The sequence below is a fragment of the Corvus kubaryi genome, unplaced genomic scaffold, assembly GCF_017639235.1.
Source record: "Corvus kubaryi isolate FWS band 111438036 unplaced genomic scaffold, C.kubaryi_AGA036_p1.0 37354, whole genome shotgun sequence".
NCBI lineage: Eukaryota > Metazoa > Chordata > Aves > Passeriformes > Corvidae > Corvus > Corvus kubaryi.
This window is the reverse complement of record NW_024581116.1, coordinates 1,803,950-1,822,151: the sequence shown is the minus strand read 5'-3', so window position 1 is coordinate 1,822,151 and position 18,202 is coordinate 1,803,950. Positions and strand designations below refer to the sequence as shown.

At 53.1% G+C, this 18,202-nt stretch overlaps 1 protein-coding gene across 1 annotated transcript; it reads right to left on the bottom strand.

Annotated features, from left to right (window-relative positions):
• Nucleotides 1-457: 457 nt before the first annotated feature.
• Nucleotides 458-11,041, bottom strand: MCM3 (minichromosome maintenance complex component 3). The gene is made up of 17 exons (XM_042032907.1): nucleotides 10,790-11,041; nucleotides 10,210-10,322; nucleotides 9,405-9,613; nucleotides 8,684-8,814; nucleotides 8,226-8,464; nucleotides 7,434-7,542; nucleotides 6,708-6,861; nucleotides 5,512-5,643; nucleotides 4,815-5,023; nucleotides 4,164-4,338; nucleotides 3,912-4,038; nucleotides 3,500-3,650; nucleotides 3,213-3,353; nucleotides 2,883-2,989; nucleotides 2,420-2,502; nucleotides 1,827-1,902; nucleotides 458-1,611 (listed from the first exon to the last, which is right to left on the bottom strand). Exons 1-17 carry the CDS (start codon nucleotides 10,868-10,870, stop codon nucleotides 1,413-1,415), a joined length of 2,436 nt encoding a protein of 811 aa, XP_041888841.1. The 5' UTR covers nucleotides 10,871-11,041; the 3' UTR covers nucleotides 458-1,412.
• Between the last annotated feature and the right edge of the window lie 7,161 nt (nucleotides 11,042-18,202).

Below are 18,202 nucleotides of genomic sequence, written 5' to 3'. Positions count from 1 at the left end.
ACTTCAGCGCAGTCCCTCCCACCTGGGCAGCAAGAACGGCACAGTCCATTGTGACCTGCACTAATTTTCCTCAGGAATGCGTACCAGTTCCCAGTGGGCACACCCGTAGGCAACACTTGGCAGACATCCCACCTCAGCCAGGCCAGGACTCCTGTGTTCAGTTTCTACCCTTGGCAATGATCGTGAGGCAGATGAGGGATCTTCGGACCATCTCTTACAGCTTCATACCCACACAATACACACACCCAGAGATCTTTAGGAGGCTGCATACACACAAAATCCCCTCCAACCCTGCTGTCATGGCTGTGTTGGAGGAGAGGAGCTCCGAAATCTGGCTTTCAGAGCTCACCAGGCAGCTGAAGTCCTTCCACAGCAGCACAAATCCCACCTGTGTAACTGCAGCTGCATCCCCACAAGTGGGAATTTTACATCCACCTACGCAGCCATGCATGGGGTGAACAGTATAAACATTTTTATTACCCATTTTTATTACCCAAATAAAGATTTATGGCACCCAGAAAGAAGGGAGCAGGAGCTGTGTAGGTGTCTGGAGATGGGCAGGGACAACAGCAAACTTGTTCAGGGGTTTCTCCAAAGCTTAACCTCAAACTCACCAGGACAAAAGAAAAAGAAATTAAAGAAAAACCCAAACCTTCAGCAACTCTGATCACGACCAGCCAGAACTGGTCTGACTGTGCTTTCAGCTTTCCTTGAAAGCCATCCCCAGGGCATGATCCCAGGCTAAAGGCTGGAGCAGGAGATGGAATCCATCTGTGTCAGGGAGCAGCTCTGAGCATTCCAGGTTCTTCCCTGGGGTAAAACCCCCATCAGGGAATCTGGAAATCCAGGCTGACCCATGGGCAGTGGAGCAGGTCAGACTACACCTGCCCCTCCATTGCCAGGAATCATCCTCCACCTGATGGGTGGGAAGAGCAGAACCAACAGGACAGGCTTTAGGCACCCTTCCCTGTGAGACAAGTAGATCTAGGCTATAGAATTGGGGGGAAAATGGAAAATAAAGGGAAAAATAAAAGCTTCGCTAGTAGTGGAGCTCTCATATTGCTCCCCATCACCACCCTCAAATGTCAGATTTCTAAATCTGGATTTTTTTATTTAAAAGCTGGAACTCTTACCACCAAAGCTAAGAACAATACATTAAAAACACTGAAATATTTGCTCCTAGGTTTTTCCCTTCGTCTCCTTGCAGAAACCTCTTCCCAAATACTCCACTTTGCAGACAGCAACAACTTCCAGAGCTCCTGGCTCTTTTTTTTTTGGTGCCAGCAATGCACAGGAACGAAGCGCAGAGACTTGAGCTCCCCCAAAATCCAGCTCAGCCACATGAAGCATTCAAACACAAGGAGTCTCCAGGCTGAGAGAACACAAGAACTCGGGCTCCTCCATGCAGAGGCTCAGATCAAGAAGATAATGTCATCAGACACCATGATCTGGTTGTCATCCTGCATGTGGGCCAGGGCCACCTTCACCTCGGCCGCCGAGAAGGGCTCAGGGTTGTCACGGTTGATGGATTCCATCATGTTCTTCAGGCCCACAGACTGGGCATGGGAAGCTTTGAACACCTCCAGGAGAGCAGCCTTGAATGCTTTCAACCTGGTCAGGGGAGAGGGAATCACCCTTGGAGACCACACACAAATCCTTCCCCTTGTTCCCAGCCCAGGATGCCTCAGCTCTTCCCCATTCCAGCAGCAGCATTCAGCAGGAAAGCCAAAAACCAGAGCTGGGAGCATCACAGATGCACCTCCAGCGTGGGACAACAGCCTGGAGCCACTGAGGGAGGTGGACACACAGGGACAGCCCCCACTCACCTTGGCTCAGACAACTCCAGCTTCTTCCCTTCGCCAGCTCCAGAGGCTTCGGGTGTTTTTGGAGGGTGTGCCTGAACTGGAGCAGAAGAAGAGTTACCTTCACCCTGTGCCTGGTGTCCAAGCACCCAGAGAGCAAAAGTACTGGGCTCAGGACTGGGGGGTGATTCCAAACTGCCTCCCAATTTTGTTATTTATGGTGCAGTTTGGAGGTGGATGGAAAAAAATTAATCAGCAACAGAATCACAAAATGGTTTGGGTTGGAAGGGACATTAAAGCTCATCCAGTGCCACCCCCTGCCATGGTCAGGGACACCTTCCACTATCCCAGGTTGCTCCAAGCCCTGTCCAGCCTGGCCTTGGACATTTCCAGGGATGGGGCAGCCACAGCTTCTCTGGGAACCTGTGCCTCCCCATCCTCACAGCCAAGAATTCCTTCCTAGTATCCCATCTAACCCTGTCCTACATGGATTGGTGGTTCTGGATGGTGCTGCATCACACCAGGGACCACAGGTAACAGCAGCATTGCTGCTCCCCAGGCTATGCTGACCCAGCAGCACCCTCAGGAGCCAGGTGTCACCAAACCCAGGGACTCACCCTGTGGCATCTCCTCCTCAGCGTCACTGAAGTCGTATGGGTCGTAGGAGCCCTCCTCGCCTTCTGTGCGCGCCTTCTTCCTTCTGGGAGCAGGGAGGAGGGGTCACCCAAGGGTTTGGGTTGGAAGGGACCTTAAGGATCATCCTGTTCCGCCCCCTGCCATGGGCACTATCCCAGGCTGCGCCGAGCCCCTTCCAGCCTGGCCTAGAACACTTCCAGGGATCCAGGGGCAGCCACAGCTTCCTTCTCTGGGCAACCTGTGCCAGTGCTTTACATCTTTGGATGTGGCCATCCAGCCAGTTCCTTATCCATGAAAATATGATGTCCCTCTACTACAAATGGGGTGGGACAAACGACCTGGCTGAGCAAAACATGGAGTATTTCCCCAAAGCCTGTGGCAGCCTCAGAAGAAGCTGGTGCCCTTTGCACCATGTCCCCCCCACTCCCTTGCCCTGGCTCCTACCTCCTTGTCCTGCGCTCCTCCTTGGGCTGTGACTCCTGATCTTCCTCCTTCTCAGTCTCAGAGTCATCCTCCACTGGCTTCCTGCGCTTCTTCTCCTTCTCCAGCACCTGTGTGGCAAAGGCAGGATGGACTCAGAGCCATTTCCACTCAAGCTGCTTTTAGGGACCAACCCCAAGCATCCAAGATCCCACAGTGGTGGCCTGATCCCTTAGTATGTCCAGGAAAGGTCCCACCAGCAGCCCTGATACAGGTGCTCAGCCTGCACCAAGCCCACCCCTTCCTATGACAATCTTGGGATCCCCTGGGAACAGAGAGACACCTTCCCCCCACCTTTTTGAAGTAGGCGAACTGCACCAGCTCCAGAGCTGCCTCAGCATCCTGCAGATCCACAGTCTTGTTCATCCTGGCCTTGGCGTGGGCCGTGGAGAGGCGGATCAGGGTCTCCAGGGTCCGGGCTGTGATGGGGGAGGTCTGGGGGGACAGAGAGAGGGGGTCTCTGTGTGACCCTCACTGAGAAGTGTCACATCCAAGGTGGGAAACACCCATATGGAGAGAGGGGAGCCTGTGCCTCAGTTCCCCTCCTCCTGGCCCAAGTGGGAGCTGCTCCCAGGGCTCACCCTGGCCACGTCCGAGTTCATCTGGCTCTGGCTGCGCAGGCGGGAATACTCCTCAGCGATGTAGCTCGCCGACTCCTCGGTCAGCACGGGCTTGATCATCTTTGCTACGTGGATGTACTTCCTCATGAACTCCATGCTGACGACCTTCTCCCTGTGGGAATGCACATCCACACGTTATCCACAGTGGGGATGGGCTTCCCATCCATTTATATCCCTTCAGGGGCATCCAGGTGTGCAGGGAATTTGGCTCCAGATGTTCCCCACCTGCCTGGCATAAGAGATCACGCAAGGCTCCTTCATCCTACCCATGGACCACCTGGAGCATGGCTGGCACTGGCTGGATACTCGGGCCAAACCCACAAACCCACAGTGCTGGACACCCTGAGGGAGCTCCAGGGCATGATGGACTCACTTGCGGCGGTTGGGCCCGTGCAGGAGGTCGTCGTGTTTCTCATACACCTGCAGCTCCTGCTCCTCCTCCTGCATGAAGTCAGGGTCATCCGTAGCCAGCATCTCCACAGCGCTGCCCAGGGGCATGGCTGGAGAGGGGAACGTACAGAGAATAGGATTTTACCCTCTGGAGCAACTTCTAATAGTCCCCATAAATAGTCCCCAAGAGCTGCCACCAAGGGGTGACGCCTGGCTGAGGAGGGATGGGCCTCACCATCGCCGTCCTGCTCGTTGGGGTTGCGGTAGCGGTGCATCCGCAGGACATGGTCCGAGATCTCCCTGTCCTGCTCAGGGTCCATCTGGTCCAGCACGATGAAGAGGAGGTCGAAGCGGGAGAGCAGGGAGTCCTGCAGGCCGATGTTCTCCATGGGCGTCTTGTACTGGTCATACTGGGGAAGGACGAGGTGAGGGGTTACAGGAGACACTCATGGGCCAGTCCTGGCTGCCAGGGAGGTTGGGGGGATTTCCTTGGGCCAGGGCTGAAAGGATGGATGGATGGATGGACACCACACCAAACCCAGCCTGCTGCAGCAGTACAGCCACTTTTCCCCATCCTGCAAAGCTCTTATTTCCAAGAAAAACAAGTATTTTTTGCGATCCCTAATCAGATACCAAGACTGAGGCTCACCACCAGCATGAGGGTCCATTGGGCTGCCCCAACACCCAGACAGAACCAAAACAAGGTGAGAAACACCAGGAGCCCCTCTCTCCTCCAGGAAAGCCATGACCACAACAGACCCCAAACCAACCAGGTCTTTGCTGTGCCATGGATCCAAGTCACTGATTTGGGGGATCTTTTGGGATTCACCAGCTGCCTCCTCCCAGCACCCAGCCTTCTCCAGGGAAGGGTAACACCAGCACTCACCCGACCATAGACAGGGTTGGCAGCAGCCAGGACGCTGCAGCGGGAGTTGAGGCGGGCCTGGATGCCGGCCTTGGCGATGGTGACCCGTCCCTGCTCCATCACCTCGTGGATGGCCGTGCGGTCGATGTCGGACATCTTGTCGAACTCGTCGATGCACACCACGCCCCGGTCGGCCAACACCATGGCTCCCGCTTCCAGGCGCCGCTCCCCTGGGATAGGGCGGGGGAAAACAGGGTCAACCACCACCCACTGGCCCTACACACCTCCTGCCCTGCCATCCCCATCACCCCTGGGATGAGGGTGAGCCTCAAGGAGCAGCAGCGTCCTTCTGGGTTGCTCTCTGACCAAACATGACAGCAGAGGGAACACTCAGGACATGGATCAGGATTAGGAATGCCTTCCCAAGAGGAAGACAAAAATCCACGCTGCTGCTAGCCCTCAGATATGGCACCAAGTGGAAGAGGAGTAAAGAAGACCACCACCTAACTGGAGAAAATATCCCAAAACATGGGATCCCATGGTCCCAAATGATCATTACCATAAAGCTTCTGGTGGAGCAAGCCCTGCAAGTGTCACTGCAGAACAAACATTACAAATTTAAGGTTGGAAAAGACCTTTCAGATCATCAAAAGCAGCAGCCCTGGATGTCACAGAGTCCCTCCCAGGGGTTAACAAGCATCACCCCGATGCTCCTCACCAGTCTCTTGGTCCGTGGTGATGGCAGCGGTGAGACCAACACCGGAGGAGCCCCTGCCAGTGGTGGGGATGGCCCGGGGTGCCGTGCTCAGCACGTACCTCAGCAGCTGGGATTTGGCCACAGAAGGGTCTCCTAGGATGGAGAACAGCACGTTTAGGAACCACGCATCACCTGGATATCAATACCACCATCACCCTGGTGCTGTGTCTGGTTTGGGGTGCTCAGAGCAGGGGCAGGTAGAGGGGAAAGGGGACAGAAGGGTTTTGTTCAGACTTTGGAAAATGAGGTGAGCATGTGATCTTCCCACCATCATCAGTGATCCCATGGGAGGAAATAGAGAGGATGGAGGTAAGAGATTTAAGAGGTGATGAGGATGGGACAAGAGGCAATGGGGACAATCTGAAACACAGAAGATCCCAAGTGGAAAGAAAAAAAACACCACCTTGACAGTGGGCAAACACTGGGATAGTGGTCATGGGATCCCCTAGAATCACAAAATGGTTTCAGATGAAAGAGACCTTAAAGCTCATCTCACTCCAACCCCCTACCATGGGCAGGGACATCTTCCACTATCCCAGATTCCTCCAAGCCCCATCCAACCTGGCTTTGGACACTTCCAGGGATCCAGGGGCTGCCCCAGCTTCTCTGGCCAACCAGAGCCAGAGAAGCCTCACCACCCTCATAGGAAACAATTCCTTCCCAATATCCCATCTATCCCAGCCCTCTGACAGTGGGAAGCCATTCCTCCTTGTCCTGTCCTATCACCCCACGCCTTGTCCCAAGTCCCTCTCCAGCTCTCCTGGAGCCCCTTTAGGCACCGGAAGGGGCTCCAAGGTGTCCCTGGAGATTTCTCCAGGCTGAACACCCCCAGCTCTCCCAGCCTGGCTCTAGAGCAGAGGAGCTCCAGCCCTTGGACTCCTGTCCAAGGTCTCCTCTTGACTCACTCTAACAGGTCCACATCTTTCTTGCACTGATGACTCCACTTCTGCACACATCTCCATCCCTGGAGGTGTTCAAAACCAACCAGACAAGTCACAAAGCAACCTGACCTACCAGTGACACCTGCACACATCCCTGGACCAGGCACCTCCAGATGTCCTGTCTAACCTCAGTTACTCCACAAAACTAAATCCAGACTCCTTCACCCCACCCCCAACAACACCAACTGAGGGTGCCTCTGCCCAGCCCTCCCAGACCTATCAGCAAGATGTTGATGTCTCCTCGGATGCGGCTCCCGTTCTCCAGGATCTTCTCTACCCCTCCCAGCAGCATGCAGAGAATGGCCTTCTTGATGTACTCATGCCCGTGGATGCTGGGAGCCAGGGATCTGGCCAGCTGGTCAAAGATATCCTAAAGCAGAAGAGGCAGAGCATGGCCTGTCACGTGGACTGGAGTAAGAAAGAACAAGCAATACTTCAAAAGACCATTTCAGCCCAAATTTCAGTTTATTCTTATCACAGAGCCACATGGATAAAAATTATTTGGAAAGGAGAAAACTGTTGGCCAGAGTTTTCTTTCAGTGGGATTTATATGAACTCCTGGACCATCTTGTCACTGACACCCAAACAAGCACTGGAAGCAGTGAGAGCAAGGCTTGCTCCTCTCTGTGCTACAGAGGAAAAGCTCTGAGCATAAGAGGCTGGGGCAGAACCCCATTATCTCAGTCTGGGGTGAGAAAAGACGTGTTTCTCCTGCAGAGGAAACTTCCTGGAAACCCGCTGGCAGGGTCAGGACACAGCAGAAGGATGCTCTGCAAGCAGTACAGAAGCAGCAAAAAAAAAACCCAACAGGGCCTGATCACAGTCTAAGCAGAAAATTCAAAGAAAATGAGTTGGAAAATCTGACAATGTGCTAATGTAACAAGAATGTCTTTAGCCACATGCCAAGCTGAAACTTCATGCCTGGCCACAAGACTCAAGTACCTTGGAGCGGCTCTTGCTGAACCTCTTGATCTTGGCCACGTCAGAAGCAGAGTAGAGCGGCCGGATGTCTTTGCTCATCTGCTTCACATGACAGGCAATGAGGATGGTCCTGGAGAAGGGACACAGCCATGGTCAGCTCTGCAAACCCCACAGAGACACAGCAGAAACTTCCACAGGTCATCACTTGCTCTAGGAAGACCTGGAAGGAGGTGGGAAGCTTCAACAGCTGTAGCACCCTCCATCTGACTGTGCTGGGCCATCAGTGGAGCATCGTTTAAGAACATCCAAACCCTTCTGGGCAGAGCTGGAAGTCACAGCTGCACATTGTGAGGGGAGACATCACCACAGTCTACAGCTTCCTCACAAAGGGAAGTGGAAAAGTGGCACCAATCTCTTCTGAGACCTGGGAATGGCTGGAGCTGTGTCACAGGAGGGTGAGGTTGGATATCAGGAACAGGTTCTTCCCCCAGGGGTGGTAGGGCACTGACAGGCTCCCCAGGGAATGGGCACGGCCCCAAGGTTCACAGAGCTCCAAGAGCATTTGAACAATGCTCCCAGGCACAGGGTGCAGTGTTGGGGTGCCTGTTCAGGGCCAGGAGTTGGACTTGATGATCCTTGTGGGCCCTTTCCAACTCAGCATATTTGGTGATTAGGATCAAGGTGCAAACCGCTTCCAAGTGATTTAAACCACTGTTTGACCCAGCTGTGTGATGGCCACCTGCTAGATCTCACCTTCCAGAGACATGACCTGACCAAACAGGGTGAGAGGGCTGAAACCCAAAGCAGACTGACCTGAAAGTGCCCGAAGTGTAGCCCCCTTTCTTCCCTGGCAGGCAGCGGTATGTCCCCACCACCTGGATTCGGTCCCCAGGCTTCACCCTGTCCACCAGGTCATCGTCCAGAACCACATCCACCGAGCGTGGCAGCTGCCCCGCTGGGGCCTTCTCGGGCATCTCCTGGATGGTGATGGTCTGGTGGTCCTTGTAGACTGAGAGGCCAAACTCTGTCTCCAGCGGGTTGTTCTCTTCATCCTAAAGCAGGAACCCAAATTAAAAGACCAGCACCATTTTTCAGGAGAGCAGGGGGGAGAGGTAAGGTCAGCTGAGCAGGGGAAACACAGGCTGCATCATCCAACCTGCACGTGGCTGCTGGAAAGGGTTTTTTCAGCAGGAATGGAGGCTGGGTTTCACCAGATCCATACTGAAGCTGGCACATTCTCCCTAAAGGAAGCTGCTGCTGCTTCACCTCACCTTTGTAGGGTAGATGGAGCTGGATGGGAAAGCATTCAGGGAGGTCATGTCCGTGTATCGGCGCTCAATTGTTTTCTTGGTAGCTGGGCAATAATGGACGCTCCGGACGACTTTTGGACACACCAGAGAGCCTGGAGTTGGAAAAGAGAGGAGTGAGGGGCTGCGATGTCCCACCCCTCTGTCAGCAGAGAGCCCTCAACAGAGTCTCCAACATTAAAATTATTTGGGTCCCAACTCACTGCCAAACATGGACAGGACTGGCTGATTTTAAAGACCATCCCAACACTCAAGACCTTCAGCCAAGCTCCCTATTCCCTGATTCAGGTTGCCAGGACACAGAATCATATGATGGTTTGGTTGGAAAGAACATTAAAGATCAACTAGTTCCAGCCCCCCTGCCATGGGCAGGGACACCTTCCACTATCCCACGTTGCTCCAAGCCCCATCCAACCTGGCCTGGGATGCTTCCAGGGATGAGGTAGCCACAGCTTCTCTGGGCAACCTGTGCCAGGGCCTCCCCACCCTCACAGGGAACAATTCCTCCCCAAGATCCCATCTAATCCTACCCTCTGTCTGTTTGTAGTCCTTCCCCCTTGTCCTGTTCTTCCAGGTCCTTTTCCCAAGTCCCTCTCCATGCCACAGCTCCTGGAGGGCTCCAGATCCTTCACAGCCAACCCCTGGTCCCTCCACGCCCGCAGCCCCCGGGTGTCCCCAGTCTCACACTTTGTCACGATGCCCTCCACGCAGACGATGCAGCTGAGGAAACAGGCTGTCAGTGTCCGTGGGGACACGTGCTTGGAGCCAAAGCTGCCCTCCAGCCCGATGTAGAAGTCCTCGTACTGCTTGGCGTAGGTGGCGTCGATGGAGGCGACGAAATCCTTCAGGGCGCGCTGGAAGGCAATCAGCTCCTCGAAGGCATTGCTCAGGAGCCTGCAGCACAGGGAGGTGACAAAGCAGATGGGTCAACCCCTTCCTCCTCAACACTTTTCCCACACCCCTGCTTGCTCCACAAGTTTGCCAGGAGCAGTAAGTGAAAAAAAAAACTAAAGTCCATCACAGCTCTGTGTGAGGTCCTCCAGCACCAATAGCAGGAGGAGAACAATTCCAAGCGTATCTAGAAAAGCTCACATGGCCCAGGGCAGATTGGCAAGCATGGTCCAAAATATGCCTGAGCATCCTAAAAATGACTGAGATAGTTGGGGTTGTTCAGCCAGGGGAAGAGAAGGGTCCATGGGGACCTTAGAGCCCCTTCCAGTGCCTAAAGGAGCTCCAGGAGAGCTGGAGAGGGACTTGGGACAAGGGCTGGGGTGATAGGATAAGGGAGAATGGCTTCATACTGACGAAGGGCAGGGTTAGGCAGGATATTGGGAAGGAATTGTTCCCTGTGAGGGTGGTGAGGCCCTGGCTTTCGCCACAGGACAATGTTTGGCGCTTTCTTGGGACAAATGACCTGCTGAACCAGGGATGGACCTTTAAAACCCCTCTCAGGCCCAGTACCGCAAGTGACCCCCATGCCCCAGACCCACCTGCTGGCTCTCTTCTCGTTCTTGCGCCGTAGGTCGTTGATGTTGACGATGAGCCGATACTGGTTGTCACTGATCATGTCCCGGACCTTACTCTGGTAAATTCCCTGGTCTTCCTGCAAGAGCGAGTGGAGGAAAGACACCCAAAAAACCAACTCACTTTGCATGTCCATCTGTGTGAGACACCCCTCAGGAACTCGTTCCTGCAGAGCTTGACTCCCTTTATCCCACCACCTAAGCAGGAAGGGGTAGGAACCAGGAAGGAGGAACGAGGTGCTCCCTAACCGCTGGGAGGAATGGGGGGACACAGGGACCACGGTCTCCCAACCCGTGGGGTACATGGTGAGAGGGATCAGGTGGTTCCCAACTCTCGGGGACGTGGATTAGGGGGGGACGGACGGGCACATGGACCAGGTGTTCCCGAACCTCGGGGGTACACAAGGGGCGGGGGCGCACAGGGATGAGATGCGCCCAAATCCCCGAGCATAGGGGGAGGAGGGGACACGGTGACACGGACCAGGTGGTCCCCAACACCAGGGCGCATAGAGGGGAGGCAGCACCCGCGCCTCCCAGCTCGTCTCACCTCATCATCCAGGAAATCGAGGTAGTCGCGCTGCGCCTCCCGCAGCTCCGCATCCTCCAGCCCGCCCGCCGGCGCCGCCATGCTGCCGGCTGCCCTGGGACGGATCCCGCCGCCACTCCTGCTGCTGCCGGGGAAGGCGGTGAGAGCCGAGGAGAGCCGGGCTGGCCCCGCGATCGGACCCCGCGATCGGACCCCGCGATCGGACCCCGCGATCCGCCCGGGCCCCGCGACCCGCCCCCGCCGCGCTCCCGTTTCGCGCCAAACGCGGCTCCTTTCCCGCCACCGCGCGGGAAATCCACCCCCGGCCCGCCCCGTGGCGCTGCTGATTGGTCGGCACTGCCCAGCGCCAGCCAATGGAGCGGCGATGCAGTGATGGACAAGAGCTTCAGCCTATCAAAGAGCGGGGGCGGTTGGGGGCGGAGCCAGAGGCTGTGGGGGATCGGATTCGATCCGGGCTCCGGCTCTTGGAAGTCACCGAGCGGCTGAAAATGCTGCTTTAGGGGGAAAAAAATGTTAAAAAGCGTAAACCCGACAACAACTAAAACACTCAAATGGAGTCCCAAACGAAAAAAAAAAACAATGAGAAATAGTTTGGGGTATTGTTTTTTATATTGTATTTTGGGGAGTCCCGTTTCCGGGTGTTTTCACCCCGTAAAGGCTGGGTGGGCGTTGCTTTCTCCCTTAACGTGGCCTCGGTGTGACTCCAGCAGTTTGGGGATGAACACACAAAAGGGACAGGTCCCGTGGTATTTGGAATGGAAATGGTGATTTTGATGTGTCTCAGAACCACAGGATGCTTTGGGTTGGAAGGAACCTTAAGAATCATCCACCGCTCCTGCCATGGGCAGGGACACCTTTCCACTAGCCCAGGCTGCTCCAAGCCCCGTCCAACCTGGCCTTGGACACTTCCAGGGATCCAGGGGCAGCTACAGCTTCTCTGGGCACCCTGGGCCAGGACCTCCCCACCCTCACAGGGAGAAATTTCTTCCCAATATCCCATCTAACCCTGCCCTCTGGCAATTTAAAAACCAGTTCCCCTTGTCCTATCACTATCTGCTTGTGTAAAAACTCCCTTTCCCTCCTTTTTCCAAGCCTCCTTTAAGTCTTCTAAGAGGCTGTTTTAGGCAGGAATCAAAAGGTGCCACTGCCCACAGGGAAACCTGCTGCTCCCCCTTAAAAATCCCTTAAAAATCTTTATCTAAACTCTGTTTAAAAATAGGAAAAGAATATAAAGCATGACAAAAACATTAGCAAAGGCATACCGGGCACCCAAACTTGGCCGTGTCCCCTGGATATTGTAGCTAACAGCAGTTTTTCCAGGGTAATCCTGGGAATGAATATTCACCCCGGGGTCTGCTGGGCTGTGCAAACGCTGAGGAAGAGAATTCCCGCTGCCTGATCTCTCCAGGGGGAGCAGCTGCGATTCGTGTTTCGGAGCAGGAAACAGCCTTTGCCCCGCTTCCCATTTGTGCGCCTGGATCAGATCAATCACTGGAAATGATGCTGGGAACACTGTGGCCGGTTTGGGATATGCATAGTCCAAGTCCTGGATATTTGTCCTGCTCCTGAGAGATTTTTTCACATTACTCTGTGTCAAAGTGAAAGTTCTGCGTTTCCTTTTTAGGCCTTTTAGCCCTCCTCTGGAATAATTTGATGGAGTATTCCGCTTGGCAGGTCGGCTGGAATAAAGAATATTATCATCTGTTGCTGCTTCCCTCCTTTTTTTCTTCTTTTCCTTTTCCCTTCCCTTTTTCTTTTCATTTTATTTTTCCTTTTTTTTTCCCCCCCCCCCCCCCCCCCCTTTAATCTTCCAGGTTGCCCTGCTAGTTCCAGAGATGCTCCTTGCAGCTGGAATACCCTCCCTGCTTCTGCACACTCAGCAGGACTCATTTCCCTCCAGCTGCTCCTGAAATCCACCTCTTCCCTCTGATTTGCTGGACATTTCTTGTTATCATGAGTAGGGGATGCACAAAGAGCGAACAGAAAAGAATTTTGGTGTGCCCCCATCACACATATATATATTTATATATAAAATATATTTATTTATTAATATATATTTTTATATTTTTAATATATTTTTCTATATATAAAGATAACATAAAGGCATTTAAGTGGGAACATCATCCATGAGGATATAAACTGGCTGGAGGAATCTGTGTAAGTCCCCAAAGGAAATATGAATTATCCCATACAAAGTGCCAGAACCCCATGTGAGATTTCACTTCTGAGATGCTTTTTCTCCCTCTGCAGCAGACAGAATGTTAAATCCAGCCATGGCCAGTCTGTGTGCTCCACTGCAGATAAGATATGAGTGGAAAAAACAAAATACGGGTGCAAAGCACCCCGTGAGTACAACGCAGAGCATTACTAGGGTGGGATTCAGGCACATCTATGCGGATTGCACAAGGTCTCACGTGCATTTGGGTGGTCAAAACGAATCCCAGCCCACGGAGACGTTGTGGATCGCTGCAGTTTTCCTCCTGCCAGGAGCTGGCAGGGCCCCACCGCTCCTGGCCGCAAGGTAACAGGAGTTAGGGATAAAAATAGCCGCTGTTGTTATTCATGACAGCGCCCTATAGCAACTGCTGCGTGCCTGAATAATTCATCGGAGCAGGGCAGGCCGAGGAGGACACAGGGACGGAGAGGTGGAGAAGGCTGGGAAGAAGGCAGACGCCTTCCCTGCCTTTTGGGACTCCCCAGGATTGCGCCCAAGGTCTCCCTGGGTTCACCTCCCCGCCACATTCCGGAGGCTGCGGGGTGAAAAGGCAGCACAAGCTCACTGGGACATTTAGCACTTCCTACACACTGAAAAAAACAGGAATTAAGCGCTTAGCACGCAGAGGGCCGTGTCTGCAGGGCTTGCAGAGAAACAGAAGGACCAAGGGTGGATGCAGGAGCAATTTCCATGGGTGAATTGCACACGAGGGGTGTTGGCCAGAACACCCCAACAGCTCTCAGTGTGGATTTTCTCATCCCTTCCTCACACCTCTGTGTGTAAGCATCCACCTGTACGCTTGGTTTCTGAAGTTTAAGGGTACCCTGTGATCCTTCCAGGATTCTGGGGTGTTGTGGGGTTTTGTTGTTGTTGCTGTCATTTTTGTTGTTGGTTTTTGTTGCTATTTTTTTCCCCTTAGTTCAACTAAATGTCAATTTTCAAGCCACAGTTCAATTTTCAAGTTGCCATCTATTCGCTGTCCTGGCTGCTGAGCAGCCTTGCCTCACCCACGAAGGGCAGGGGAGAGGCTTGTGGCTCATTCACAGCTCCAAAAACAGGGGGAGAGTATCCCAAAGTCGATGGAGTGTCACCTGATCATCAAGCAACACATTGCAGTGGAGATTCCAAATCTATTTGTAACAAAATAAGAAGGACAATAACATGGAATACAGTGCCAGGGATGAAAAAAAGTCACTTTTTAGAACTGAAATGATGTGAGGAAGTGAGACCACCTATGAGATGTTTTTATCAGGGTACATTTTACGTTTTCCAAGGGATTAAAGGGATTTATATTTACTGGGCTCTCCTGAAGCTGCAGTTGCAGGAGCTGAACCCTAACCGGGGGTGAATTCACTCTCACAAGCAGAGTGTTGTCCTGACTCTCATCACTTCCACACATGTGGAAGACAAATAATTGAATGCAGAAGGAGCCCTTAATCCTCTGTCCTGACCTTTTCCCTAACATAGGCTGGAGAATCTCACCCCATTGCATCTGCACCCAGCTCAGGCATTTCTGACATCATTTTCTTGAAGTGTTTGTTATTCCCACGCACTCTGGTAAATCTTTAAATGGCTCTAGCTCCTGGTTTTTTCCCTAGTTGTGGAGGAGAGAAACGTGGAAAGCTACTAGCAGTGTGTATGAATGGAATTTCTTTACTTAAAGGCATGGGGAGCTGCTGGTATCTCACCAGGAGAGGACAGGAAAGTGGGTAAGGAGTTAAAGCCCTGACCTTCAGTGTGTTTGGATGGGCTGTAACCACCTTCTTGCTTCCCAGAGTAGGAGACCAGAGGATATGGATTTGGTTTTCCTCCCAGATGCCTCTAGCATGGCCTTAGCACAGTGATGGGAACATAAAAAATCTTGTTGTGGTCCTGCTCCTGATGCACAACTACTCGAGATCCCACAGGGATTCATCCTGTTTTCCTGCTGTGCAGGAGGAAAACACAGCAATTAATAGAAAACCAAAACAAACCCACACAGGCCGTGCCTGCGGGCATAAGGAAAACTGAATTCCAAATGAAACCAGAGGAGTGGCTGAATCAACAACGAAGCTCTGGAGAGCCTGGCTGTGGAATAGGGCAACCCAACCACATTTCCACGGAAGTCCAAAGGGCCCAGACACAGAGCTGAGGTTTGGTGTTGCTATTTCAGTCTTCTCATCTGCTCTCATGACTTCTGGCTGTTACTAAAGACAGTGACAGCTGGTTCCTTTTTTTTTTTCCTATTCTCTCATTTTCTCCACCCTCAAGCCTGGAAATCACCCATCTATATGCAAAACATCCCTGCCTCTTCCTAAGCATCTCTGAGAGCTGCTTTCAGCCCTGGGGCAGGATCCACTGGTCAATTCAGCAAGTGATGTCCAGCTTTAGAATCACAGAACCACGGAACTGTTTGGAAGGGACCTTAAAGATCATCCAGTTCCATCCCCTGCCATGGGCAGGGACACCTTCCACCAGCCCAGGTTGCTCCAAGCCCTGTCTAACTTGGCCCTGGACAATTCCAGGGAAGTGTACATCACCCTCATTATAAAGAACTTATTCCAAGTATCTAAATCTAACCCTGCCCTCGATCACCCATTGCCCTGTGTCCTGTCCCTCCATCCCTTGGCCCAAGTCCCTCTCCAGCTCTCCTGGAGCCCCTTTAGGCACTGGAAGAGGCTCTGAGCTCTCCCTGGATCCTTCTCTTCTCCAGGTGAACACCCCCAGCTCTCCCAGCCTGGCTCCAGAGCAGAGGGGCTCCAGCCCTTGGAGCATCTCCAGGGCCTCCTCTGGACTCGCTCCAGCAGCTCCACATCCTTCTGCTGTTGGATCCCAGGGCTGGAGGCAGCTCTGCAGGTGGGGTCTCACTTGAGCAGCGCAGAGGGGCAGAATTCCCACACTGGGGGATCAGCTCAGGACATGGGGGTTTCAGGGATGGGTCATGTCCAGCTATCACCACCAGCACCCCAAGTCCTTCTCCTCAGGGCTGCTCTCAATCCATTCCCTGCCCTGATGGGAAGCTGGGAAGCTGCAGCACTCCGTGTAAGGCGCATTAGTAACCCCTGTCAGACTGTCACAATGGGCTGTCACTGCTGCGGGCAAACCACGAGGAGGCAGGAAAGTCCTGACCCCAAATTGCCACACAGTCCTTGTGCAACACGTGGGGAACAGCTGATGGTGCCAAAATTAACTGTATCGAGTGCTTCTTTCTGACTGCAGAGGCTGAACTTGGTAACCCAGGGCTTTTACGGGTTTTTTTTCTGAATTATTAGTTAAAGAAAGCCTTAGTGTTCTAATGTGTTCTTAGTGTTCTAATTCTGCATCTGCAGAATTTTTATTTAAAACTTGCTGAACCATGAGCACCAGTCCTTGCCCAGTGGGAAGGAGTTCCACATGGACACAGACAGGGCAAAAAAAATTTCTCTTTTAGCCAACTACAATAACAACATTTCAATATTCTTTATTACAGGGAAAAGGTAACTCATCCTACTTTCTGGATCACATTTGGTGCTTGGAATACCTCAGTTGTCTTTGGTGCAAAGCTGCTACGTTGCTCCTCAGCAGCACAGTGAGGACACCGAGTGTTTGGATGCTTCTTGGTGGAAGGAGACCCTGATCCACAAAAGAAGCTCCTTTTTTTGTGTAGTAACTCAAAGCACCTAAAAATAACAGAACAGCCTTTTGCAGGTCCCTTCCAACCCAAAGCTCTCTACAATGCACATTTGGGTGGGGAAATTAAAGCATTCAGGACCTGTTTGAAGGCACAAAGTGTGTTTAAATCCTATCAGATGACTGTAGAGGGTAGGGAGAGCCCAGTCTGGTACGACCCAGTCTTAACTCTGGGACTAATCTCCCGGGCAAACACAACCACACCTGGGTTTTGACTTGCAGGGAGCTGAGTGATTCATTTCAGGGTTTAAAATGTCAGTGGTAGGGAGTAACAGACTGCAGCACAGCAGGGTAAATCTGAGATGAACTACAGAGCGTCGCTTGGTACCACTCACCTGAGAGCCAGGGATCAAAGAGATCTCACTGCACAGCATCTGCTAGGCCTGGGGTGCAAAACAGGCTGTCAGCACCCACCCAGGAGAGCAGTTATCCCACACAGAGCTGCCCTTTGCCCCTCCCAGGGCTGCCCTGGGGCGTATCTTGAAGTTAAATGAGGGAAAAGCCTTTTACTGGAGCAAGACAGACCTGCAGGTGGCCAGGCAGGATTGCAATGTCCACGTTGCAGCAGGGATGTCACTCCCCACCATCCCCATTTGTCTGGGTTGTATTTTATGTCCCACCTCCTATGCCCTCGATCACCTATTCCCTGTGTCCTGTCCCTCCATCCCTTGGCCCAAGTCCCTCTCCAGCTTTTTTGGAGCCCATTTAGGCACTGGAAGGGCTCCCAGCTCTCCCTGGATCCTTCTCTTCTCCAGGTGAACACCCCCAGCTCCCCCAGCCTGGCTCCAGAGCAGAGGAGCTCCAGCCCTTGGAGCAGCTCCATGGCATCCTCTAGACTTACTCCAGCAGCTCCAGATCCCTCTGATGTTGATGGTCCCAGAGCTGGAGGCAGCTCTGCACGTGGGGTCTCACCAGAATGAAGCAGAGGGGCAGAATCCCCTCCCAGTTTAAGGAGCAGAGGAGGAGGATGGTGCAGTATTCCGGGTCTTTCAGATGTCTTCGAGGGACAGAAAGTGAGTGCAAGATGTGACTGAGGGGGATGGGAGCTGCCAGTTGTATCCCATCCACATCCTTGAGTGTGATGACAGGGAAATATTGAGGTCCCCTACCCACCTTCTTCAGCCTGGATGCTTTCCCTCCTCACTTTGGGGGCACTGGCTCTCCCACGTGCTGTGAGATTTGTGCTGGGATGTGCTGAACCTTCACCCAGGCTGCAGAGATCTTATCAGAGCCACAAAGTCGCATTCCTGGGCTGCCTCTCCATGTATCCTCTCCCTGCAGAACAAGCAGTCCTTCTGTTTCCCTCGTAAACCCATCAAAAACCAGCAGTTCTGACAGGCTGGAGCAGCAAAACCCGCATGAACCTGCTGAGGCAGAGCCTGGAGAGGGCAAACGGGTACCCTGTACTTATAAATTAACCTGCTCCTGGGGTCATGGTGACTCTACAGCTGAACCCACCACTGTGGCTTTGGCACAGCTCCGTCCAGGATGCATCAGCCTCTCCCAGACATTTCCCAGGCATAGCTCAGGGGCCCAGAGTCCACTCCTGA